This window comes from Tachysurus vachellii, chromosome 7 (genome assembly GCF_030014155.1).
Source record: "Tachysurus vachellii isolate PV-2020 chromosome 7, HZAU_Pvac_v1, whole genome shotgun sequence".
NCBI lineage: Eukaryota > Metazoa > Chordata > Actinopteri > Siluriformes > Bagridae > Tachysurus > Tachysurus vachellii.
The window spans coordinates 27,368,557-27,380,123 of NC_083466.1; the positions used below are offsets into that span (position 1 = coordinate 27,368,557).

At 40.0% G+C, this 11,567-nt stretch overlaps 1 protein-coding gene across 1 annotated transcript; it reads left to right on the forward strand.

Moving 5' to 3' along the window:
* The first annotated feature begins 1,822 nt into the window (after nucleotides 1–1,822).
* Nucleotides 1,823–10,798, forward strand: nom1 (nucleolar protein with MIF4G domain 1). The gene is made up of 12 exons (XM_060875245.1): nucleotides 1,823–2,854; nucleotides 3,023–3,135; nucleotides 3,213–3,350; nucleotides 4,033–4,090; nucleotides 4,589–4,915; nucleotides 5,203–5,313; nucleotides 6,993–7,157; nucleotides 7,631–7,752; nucleotides 7,880–8,012; nucleotides 8,520–8,651; nucleotides 8,862–8,971; nucleotides 10,193–10,798. The coding sequence occupies exons 1-12, from the start codon at nucleotides 1,955–1,957 to the stop codon at nucleotides 10,353–10,355; spliced, it is 2,472 nt and encodes an 823-aa protein (XP_060731228.1). The 5' UTR covers nucleotides 1,823–1,954; the 3' UTR covers nucleotides 10,356–10,798.
* Nucleotides 10,799–11,567: the final 769 nt, after the last annotated feature.

The following is an 11,567-nucleotide window of genomic DNA, read 5'->3' on the forward strand; positions in this document are numbered from 1 at the left end:
GTAAACTTAAACATGTATGTGAAGAAAAAGGGAGCATTAGAAAGGCCACAGGAAGAGGATCAGTGGGTACAAGTGAAAGACGAATTGCGAGAAAGAACAAGCAGAAAAATGACTACAGTATTGAAAGAGCACATAAGGTGCTGTACAGAGGGGAAAAAACTCGACTCCCATGCATTAAAAATATATAGAATTCATACATAGTTTAAAATCAGACCCAAAAAAACAAGGATAGCAAAGCAGGGGCTTATTAAAAAAAACATCAAGAACTACACTCATGGGAAACATAAAGAATAAACAAGATGGGGGAATACAAGACAGGATACAAAAACAAGACCATAAAACAAAACGACGGTGCCAAAAGACACCCAACACTGTCAAGAACTCAAAAACAAAATGCAACACAACAGGTATAAACAGGAATGATAACTACAGAAACATGGGCGGAAAGGGTCTAAGGACTGGGCAAAGCAAACACACATGAGAACAAAACAAACAAAGACACGTGGCACAGAAAATAACCAAACACTTCCGAGTGTACAGGAAAGGGATTGTCCAAGTCAACTCTAACACACGTTTAAATATCATTAAAACCCAGAATTGTTTATTAAAACTATTTTTTGTTTAATTCTAGATTCTTAATTACTGAGCTGTTTCATATCCTAATTCTAAACTTCTAAAACCTTTTTTTTATTGTTATATAGTGTATAATGTTATAGATTTTAGATTGTAAAATGGCAATAAGATAGGCACAAGCTCCCTGTGACCCGAGGTAGTTCGGATAAGCGGTAGAAAATGAATGAATGAATGAATGAATGAATGAATGAAATTTCTGTAAAACGTTTAGTGAAATAATCATCTCACTCCTAACATCCTCAAAAGATTCGATTTTTAATGCATACTTTCTTTGAATATAATCAGACAAAGACTAGTTTTGTGCATTTTTTTAAAGATTTCAAACAAATTTGTTGACAGCACCGCTGTAGTATCTTATGTCTGAGTCTGATAGTCGATCCTTTGACAAACCAGAAACCTGATGAATGAATGTGGTGTGAACTCAGTGGAGGAGCTTCATGGTGTCTGAGATGGACAGAATTTTCCTCAGTTTTCCAGAGGCAGGGTTTCCTCCTATTTTTATTGTGTACTTGATGATTGAAAGTTTTCCTCATGTCTCACTCCAAAGTGGTGTTAATATGAAGCTCATCTGAAAGTAAACACTCAGTACTTTAAAAATTTCTAGTGTTTCATCAGTGTTTCTTTTTTTTCCTAGAATACTAGGGATCATATATATTCATTAAAAAAAAAAATTTCTCCACACAGATGTTTGTATCTTCAGAGTAAATGTTGATATCAAACCCATTTCTGCTCTCTGAGCTGCTCCAAGTGTTTGTTCATCTAAAAAGCAGCTCAGATTCCTCTTCAACACTAAAATTCAGTGTAAGATTATCAACAGAGAGAAAAACAGAGGTCTAAAACACACTGAAAGGTCAGACTCACAGACACAACATCAGTGTAAACAAACTTTGTGTCTGTGAGTCTAATATAAAATAAATCAGGACTCACAGACACAACATCCGACGTATGTTTACACTGATGTTGCGTCTGTGAGTCTGATCTAAAATAAATCAGGACTCACAGACACAACATCCGACGTTTGTTTACACTGATAGAAAATGTGAAATAAAACTATTTCCATTCTATTGAATGATTTCTGTTTATCCTTCAATGGAGAGTTTGTTAGTTAGTTACACATGAAGTCCAGCAGGCGGCGATGTAAGCTCTCAAGCAGCAAAAACAGCAGAACAGTAGAAAGAAGAAGTAAAAATAAAGATGGCTGCCTCCGTGTTCCATGCGTGTGCTGTGTTATGGTCTGAACAGTGCATTATTTCTCTTTAATCTTCAGTACTTACACTGTTAACTAATTTATTTCCCTCGTTTATATACAAAATACTTAAATATGAAACCGAAATTCAAGCGAAAAGGAGGCGGAAAAGGGAAACAGTCCAAAGATAATCTTCACAAATTCATGATTTCTGTGCACAACTTTGTGAAAAGAGAAGGAGGAGATGATGAAGAGGAGTCACGCGTCTACGTGGATACCTTCTCTAACAGGAAAAGCCGTAAAGAAATGCGGAAAGAGAAGCGAAAGCTAAAGAAGAGGAAAAAGAAAGGAAAGCAGCCTGCAGAGGAGAAGAAACAGAGTGTCAGTGTGGAAGCTGCTCCACAAAAACCTTCATCAAACCCTGCTGGTGCTGAGCTCAGGGACGAAGAGAAGAAACCGAAAAGAAAAGTGCGTTTCGAGACAACAGCGCCGCAGCCTGAGAAGAAAGCTAAACTGCAGGCGATGAGGAAGAAAGCGCTGATAGAAGCCAATGAGGTGGAGGATAGAGAGATCAAGAAGCTGGAGAAACGTCTGGGGCTCCATAAGAGGAAGAACAAGAAGAGCCTTCCGCAGTCGTTCGTCAGTGACGGCCTCGATTACATTCTGGGCATCCTGGAGCCTGGAGGCTCTGGTTTTTACGCCAGCGATGAGGAAGAGGAGTCAGAGAAAGCCAAGAGAGGGCTGGAGAAGTTAGAGGAGATCAGTGAGGATGAGGAGTCCGAACACACCGGTGATGAGGAGGAAGAAGATGAGGGTGGAAATGAAGTGGATGGGGAGGAGAATGAAGAGGAGGAAGAAGAAGAGGAGGAGGAAGAAGTAGTAGAAGGAGGAGAGGAAGAAGTAGTAGAAGGAGGTGGAGAGGAGGAGGAAGAAGATGAAGAAGAAGAAGAGGAGGAGGAAGTAGAAGAAGAGAGTGATGTGTCAGAAGAAGAGGATGAGCAAGATGATGAAGAAAACTCCCAAGATAAATCATCTGTAAGTCAATGCAGACTCCAACTAACACTTATTTTGATAAATCTCTCTCTCTCTCTGTCTCTCTCTCTCTGAGGTTTAAGTTCTAAATTACTGCTTCACCAAAGGAATAAAATCCCCTTCTGTCACATGTGTGTTGTTGACGCTGGAGTGTGTGCTGTGTTTGTTTAGCGCAGTGAAGCAGCAGGTAAATATGTCCCTCCTCAACTCCGTGAAGCAGACGACAGCAAGCGTAAAGCTGAGTTGGAGCGACTGAAGCGCAACCTGAAAGGTTTGATGAACAGGTATGTGTGGAGTCGACTCATGAGACGTGGTTGATCAGTGTCGTGGTCACGTGACCGACTGAGCTTGTGATTGGCAGGTTGAGTGAACCCAACCTGGGCTCCATCAGTGGACAGGTGGAGGAGATGTACATGAGCAACAGCAGGAAGGACATGAACGACGTGCTGACTGAAGTCCTGATGGCCGCCTGTGTCACGCCGGCACTGATGCCCGACAGGTAAGCGATATGTTCATTTGAAATGACAGTGTGCATTACTGTTGTGTTAATACAGACTAGTAAAAAAATATATAGTCATAAATCTTGTAAAGTAGGGGGCACGGTGGCTTAGTGGTTAGCACGTTCGCCTCACACCTACAGGGTTGGGGGTTCGATTCCCGCCTCCGCCTTGTGTGTGTGGAGTTTGCATGTTCTCCCCGTGCCTCGGGGGTTTCCTCCAGGTACTCCGGTTTCCTCCCCCGGTCCAAAGACATGCATGGTAGGTTGATTGGCATCTCTGGAAAATTGTCCGTAGTGCGTGAGTGAATGAGAGTGTGTGTGCCCTGTGATGGGTTGGCACTCCGTTCAGGGTGTATCCTGCCATGATGCCCGATGACACCTGAGATAGGCACAGGCTCCCCGTGACCCAAGGTAGTTCGGATAAGCGGTAGAAGATGAATGAATGAATGAATGAATCTTGTAAAGTGTCTCATTTTTTGTGTGAAATTGTCCTTAGAATTGGTTCTGATATGATTTTTTAATGATTGAAATTGAATTGTTTTGTTGCAGAAATAAAATCTGGTTTAAAAACGCTTGTTTGGTCACAACCAAATTCATATTAAATATTCTACTGTTTATAAGATAGCATTAGACAGTGTGGGTATTTTATAATGGGGCTCCTTGTTGTTGTGTTTTCTTTCAGGCTGCTGATGGAGCACATGTTGTTAGTCAGTGTCCTGCATCACACTGTTGGACTGGAGGTACTGTGTTTCTAACCACCGCTTTATTAAGTTCGTTCTTGTAATCATGTTTCTGTAAAAGGACACGTGAAAAATTTCCCCTGGGTCCTAGTAAACCCTGTGTAAACCCTGTGGTTTATGTAGATTGAGGATTCAGTGCTCCTACCTTACCTGGGGTTAACGATTAATCCTGGCTCTTCGTAATCTGTATAGCATTGCGGTGAGGAGTTAATGCTGTAAAAGTTGTGCTGAGATTCATAACCTGCTTTTGCATCAGCTGTGTGCAACATTCCTTTACCTGGGGTTTAGACTGACAATAGAGCAGCGAGAGTGTTTTTTTTTGTTTTGTTTTTTTTCCCCTCCACAGCAATTCAACATTTTTGATTTATTAATAAATTACAAACTCAAATTCATCAGCACTGCGATACTCGAAAAATGTTTCTTTTCATTCCTTACTGTTGTAAGTTGTTAGAATACTGTTCATTAGTGTAGAAACTTGAGTTTGTGTCTGTCTCTTAGGTCGGCGCTCATTTCCTGGAGACGGTTGTGCGGCGCTTTGATGAGACCCAGCGTGACAGCTCCATCGTAGGTAAGGAGTCCTCCAATCTGGCTTCCATGATGGCGCACATGTACAACTTCCAAGTGGTGCACTCGCTACTGCTGTTTGACGTGCTGAAGCGGCTGCTAGCGTCGTTCATGCCACAGGACGTGGAGCTCATGCTGCTGCTGCTGAGGAACGTGGGCTTTTCCCTGAGGAAAGACGACCCTCTGGGCCTGAAGGAGTTGATATCTGAAGCCCAACGCAAAGCCAGCACAGAAGGACCGAAATTCAACGACCAGACCAGAGTAAGGATAAGAACCTGTATCCAGGGTCTGATGTTCACTCGCATGTTTATCTAATTTTAGTTTAAATTCTCAAACATGATTCCATCAATCTTCCTGATCACAGAGTAGCACAGGAACTGAAATTTCTGTGGTCCAGCAACTGTGATGGTACTTCCCTTTAAAAGTTGTGAGATGTTCATGCCCGAGAGAGAGTCTGTATCTGTCTGTCTTTCGATTGTCAGTGTCTATTTCTCTCTGTCTGTCTGTCTCTAATTTAAATCACCGTCTGCCCCTCCCCCCTCTCACAGGTACGGTTCATGATGGAGACCATGCTGGCGCTGAAGAACAACGACATGCGGAAAATACCAGGTTACGACCCTGAGCCTGTGGAGAGACTGAGGAAGCTGCAGCGCTCTCTGGTGAGACACGTTTATTACTAAGGGACACCAACTCTCTCCAAAACACATTTAACATCACTAGGCACATGTCTTAAATATTTGTCAGACACGGAAGCACAGAAAGGTCAGGAGAAAATGTCTGTTTAGTTTGAAATTTAGTTAAATAGAATTCATATGTACAGTGGGGCAAAAAAGTATTGAGTCAGCCACTAAATATGCAAGTTCTCCTTCACTTAAAAAGATGAGAGAGGCTTGTGATTTTCATCATAGGTACACTTCAGCTATGAGAGACAGAATGGGGGAAAGAATCCAGGAAATCACTGTCTGATTTTTAAAGGATTTATTTGCAAATTATGGTGGAAAATATTTATTTGGTGAATAACAAAAGTTAATCTCAATACATTGTTATATACCCTTTGTAGGTCAAAGTTTTTCTGTAAGTCTCAACAAGGTTTTTGCACACTGTTGCCCATTCCTGTTCAGAACTAGCACTGGTGCTGGTTCAAAGTTGGTTCCAATGGCGAACCTTCTAAGAACCGGTTTGTCTTTCCATCGGTTAGAGAGCATCACAGAGCCGAGTCTGACGTCACTGTATACGTGTCACGTTACAAAGCAACGTTAGCGCAGCAGCGACAAACACAAACACATCAACAATGGCGGATGTTGCTTTACTGTTAATGCTCATGGCTTTGTGAACCTACATTAACACCCAAGCGCAGCGAATCCAACCTGTACGTGCAGCTCCATGTAATCTGTATAAACGGAGGTTGTGATGGAGAAAGTACATAACGTTATTTTATCATTAACACAGAAAAAAGTTAGCCTTAGCATGTAGCTACCTACTATCATGTGTGCTGATAATGTATCATATCGTGGTAAAGTAAAAGTGTATTAAACATTAGTATACTTAAGGTACATTATCAAATGCGCTGAAGAAAAAAGTTCATATTTAAAATGTTTAATAGTTGATAAGGTTAGTTTTTTTGTAAGGAAATTTACATTTATGGAACAAGTCTCCCGAATTCAGAGCTTTGTAAAAGATGCAACTTTTATGACAAAGGAATTTAGGGTAAAACGGTATGTAGCTGTGAGTAAGTTAACTAACTAGTTTCACAGATATCATTAAGTGTATCTCAAAAAGAGTTTAAAAAGCTCATTCTTTAATAAATTGAAAAAGAATATTCATTCATTCATTCATCTTCTACCGCTTATCCGAACTACCTCGGGTCACGGGGAGCCTGTGCCTATCTCAGGCGTCATCGGGCATCAAGGCAGGATTCACCCTGGACGGAGTGCCAACCCATCACAGGGCACACACACACACACTCTCATTCACTCACACACTCACATACTACGGACAATTTTCCAGAGATGCCAATCAACCTACCATGCATGTCTTTGGACCGGGGGAGGAAACCGGAGTACCCGGAGGAAACCCCCGAGGCACGGGGAGAACATGCAAACTCCACACACACAAGGTGGAGGCGGGAATCGAACCCCGACCCTGGAGGTGTGAGGCGAACGTGCTAACCACTAAGCCACCGTGCCACCGAAGCCACCGAAAAAGAATAATCATTGGCAAATTGCTTTGGTATAAGAAGAATGAAACACATTTTTTTGGATTTGATTAGTTTCCCAGAGCAGCATGACCTGTAGTGGTTTATTCTTTATGTAATATTGTGTGTTGTTGTGTTGTGAAGATCCAGAACCGGGCGAGTGGCACTGATGTGAAGCTTAGGGTATCTTTGGAGAATCTTCTGGAAGCACAGCGCGTCGGTCGCTGGTGGATCGTCGGCTCGTCCTGGAGTGGAGCTCCCATGATTAATGAGGAGAAACCGACAGAGCAGCCTGTTAAAGGGGAACAGGTGAAGGGAAAGAATAAACAAGCAGAACATTTTTATGTTTAACATTTTTTAGCATTTTTAGCACAAAACAAACCGCACCAACGGAGGGGAAAGGATCATGGGATGTGTTTTGTGCAATGATTACTTTGGTGGGGATGTGGTAGCCTAGTGGTTAAGGTGCTGGATTATCAGTCAGAAGGTTACGACTTTGAGTCCGTCAAGCTGCCACTGCTGGGCCCCTGAGCGAGGCCCTTAACCCTAAATTGCTCAGTTGTATAAAATGAGATAAAAATGTAAGTCATTCTGGATAAGGGCGTCTGCCAAATGCCAGAAATGTAAATGGTGGCCAACCAGTAGAAATCAACAAAGTCAGGGTAGTATATTGTCTTCAGTGTGTTCTCAGATACACTAGGAATTTTGTGGTTAAAAAAAAGTTTTTACTTTTCTTTTTACAATGCTGACACCTGATATCTTTGTCACTGTTCATCTCTCAGTTCAGTGCCAAAGTACTGGAGCTGGCCCGCAAGCAGCGCATGAACACGGACGTCAGGAGGAACATCTTCTGCATCATTATGACCAGTGAGGATTACCTGGACGCCTTTGAGAAGCTTCTCAGGTTTGTAGTATATTTTCTGTTCATATTTTGCTCATTGTTTGGTCTTTTATTATTCTTTCTTAAAGTATCCAGCACTCACTCAGTCAGTCCTCCGGGTGACTTTCACGTTCTGCTTTCTTTTCTCTAGACTGGGTCTGAAAGGTCAGCAAGAGCGTGATATCGTACATGTTTTAATCGACTGCTGTCTGCAGGAGAAAACCTTCAACGGCTTCTACGCCGTTTTAGCAGAGAAGTTTTGTGAACATGACAGACACTTCCAGGTAACACAAGTGATTGTTTGTTTGTTTTTTTTTTTTTTTTTTTTTTTTTTTTTTTTATACATCCTGTGTCTTTTCCCCTTCAGTGATTTTTATTATTATTTTTCAACTACTGATGTGCTAAAGATGTAGATGGAGAAGCTGATTTCAGTTATCTGTTTGGTTTATGCAGCAAGCTATTAAAACACAAGCAAACCGGTAACCATTTAAGAATTTACATTAAAGCAAGCTAACTGCCTGCACAAAATACAATAGCATTGTGCAATTATGAAATAATATTTAACAGTGAAGTTTATAGCGGTGTTATACATTGATTTAAAAAAAAAAGGCAAAACACAACTAATGCATATTCTTTGTTCTTAATTTCTAGAAGTATAGTTAAATATTTGCTGTATTTTATGTAGTTAATTTTATTTTATTTGAAAGCAACTGTAATAACTCATAAATACAAACTTCCCAGGAGGACCTGAACAGTAATTTGATAGATGGTATTTTTTTATCTTCTCCCAGATGACTTTCCAGTTCTGTCTGTGGGATAAATTTAAAGATCTAGCAAACCTTTCGAGCAGTTCCTTTGCAAACCTCGTCCAGATGGTCACACATCTCTTAACCAAGAATTCCCTCTCACTTTCTATCCTCAAGGTAGGCCAGGATTAAGCAGCTTTCTCCGCTCAGAGTGGCTATCACATGGGTGGATTGCAATTATACTTGTTTTTTATTATATGCATCATTGCCATCTCTAATTCATTTTAAATCAGTAAATCATGATTTAAATGTTTACCATTTACAAAATCAGAACATCACATTTGTATGTGACTTCTCTTTTCATCCATGTGTCTCTTACTTCGTCAGGCCATAGAGTTTGGAGAACTTGATAAACCCAAGGTCAAATTTTTGAGACAGATCCTCTCCAGACTCTTCCAGCATACTCAAGAGGAGGATCTGGTTCAGATTTTCAGCCGGTGAGTTTCTAGACTAAATAAACTTGATAGACTTAAATATATGACCATATAAAAGTATGATATCGTTCCAGACTCCTGAGTTTGCTTGTAATCTACAATATTCAGAACTCATCTCATCTAAACTTTGCTTGAGTTCAGAAATGCATGGATGCTCACAGCACAGTTCTACTTGCATGTCTGCACCTGTATTCATGAAAACTCTTAGTGCAAAGACTTCCTGCTCCTACTGACAAAAATATAAGAGAAATCTTAGAAAACATGGCATTTCCCATTTCAAATTAAATCACATTCAGGTAAAGATGCGTTATTCAAAAAAATCATCTTAACAATTAATAGCGCTTAAGGTCAAAAAGTGTCAGGAGTAGAGAGGAGAACATTGCTGAAAGGTGAAGAGAGAGGAGAAATGTGTTACAGACAGTCTTTCCCTTGCTCAGGTTTGCTATGAGATTGGTTCTGAATCACTCTTATGCTAAGACTCTTAGTTAGAAATGTATAAGTTAAGTTAGGAGCTCTCTGAGATGATTCTTATGATTTAGATATCATTAAGATCTACATGAATTATTTATGTGATTAACAAAGAAGAATGTAGGTGAACTGTCCGGTTCATCTTGTTTTGTTTGTAAAACATCAGCTGGTAAAACACAACAGAAAAATCTACATAACTGAAAAATCTAGTTTTATTAAGTCAAAGTAAAGCTAAGAAAATTGTGTGTGCAGCCATATTGTTGACATCAGGTCATATTTGTCAGAGAACTCGGAATCTAGCCCATGTTCAGGCTGGGTTGAGTTCATGAATACTGTAAATGTATTGTATCTTTAAACACTAATGTAGTAACAGCAGTATTAAATGTAGTTTTATTTGTATGGAAAAACTTAAATACAACTGAACATAATGAGCTGACTTTGCTAATAAAGAGTCAGTAAAGTAAGGAATAAATTCCCACATGTGCAGTTATAGGAAAATATCAGTGATGGGATTCTTCCTCCTATGCTATAGCAATTTGCCAATAACTGCCAATAATTTGCTTTTTTTTCTTAGTAAAGAAATAACATATCTTTCTTTATCCCTACTCTTTTAGAATAAGTTGGGAGAATAAAAGTTACTTGCTGTTATCAATTATCAATAATGGGGTTTATTTAAAAGTGCTTTGAGATGCTGTTCTTAAGAAACAGGATGCTGTACGAGTGAAGTATAAGCTTTTGTGTGTTCTCTGTGATCAGAATTTCAGGAGTTCCCAAGCTAGGAATGCTACGTGAAGGACTGAAACTCTTTATCAAGCACTTCCTGCTTCGGAGAACACAGACGGAGGGAACGCTGCTCACGACGAGAGCCGAGGTGGCCATCAAGGCCATGGAGGCGCATGACACCAAGCTCATGCTGTAGAACACAAACTGTTCCTCTTGTGTGACTTGTTTTTAGTAATTCAACAGATTCTGTCCAGCAGGTGGCTCTTCAACCCAACATTCTAGAACTCTCATTTTTCACTTAACATTTTTTTAACTGGAAGATGATTTGTTGATAATCAGCTGTGGAAATAAGATATATATATATATATACACCAGACAGTTCACACAAGTGTATATACATCTCACTTGTTGGATTAACAACATTGAATATTGCTTTATACTTTCATAATATGGGTAAAACATTCATTTTAAAGTATTTAATCAGTCATGACATGAAAAGATGCACAAGACAGATCTGGAAAATGACTAATTTAGTTGGGATCAATTTTCTAACAATAAAACAATTAACTGATGCTTTATAAAATGTATAAATGGATGAGTTAAGGAAGAAAGACCATAACTAATAAAATGTCATGATGATTATGATTATTATTATTGTTATTATTATTATGTAAGTAAAATACAGAGGCTGTACAAACTAATATAAGATATCTATCTAGTCTATAAATCAAGGAAATCTAGCAAGATATTCCCTGAGAGACTAAATTCCCTCAGGTGAAGCTGAGGTAATCTATCTGAGGTAAAAACTCGCGCTCGCGCTCCACGGCTCGCGCGTGTGGTTTACTAAAACTCTGACCTGCAGAATCATAATTTTTACGTTTATACTGCGGATGACTACACTATGGAGAGAAAAGAAAGAAACGTTCATGGTGTTGTGTGTTCACGAGTGAAATATAGCCGCTCAGCTCCCGGACGTGAATGACGCCGGCGCATAGCAGAGGCTCGCCGCTACATTCGAGCCCAGCGCCTGATTAATTAGCAACATTAGCATCGGCGCGGGCACCAAACGGTCAGAGCGCGTGAGCGGGTCATCCGGGGTCAGGAAGCTATGACGAAACGTTTCTCCTCTCAGCAGCCTTCTTTTCTTCTCCAGCAGTTTCCACTGCCTGCCCTTGTGTTGGGGGGGTTTAACATGAAGAAAAAAAGACTTTAGCTTGAGAACAGTGACTAATTTTAAAAAATAAAAACACCTTGGTGTGAATATCATGAACCTTCGGAGGTTTCTAGTAGTTTATAATAGATTTTAAATTGTTTCTGACATTTTTGTTTCTTACTTCTCCACATTTTCTTGTTCACATACTTTTGGCTGCGACAAAACACTCACACTGGAGACTCCTTACAGAAACAT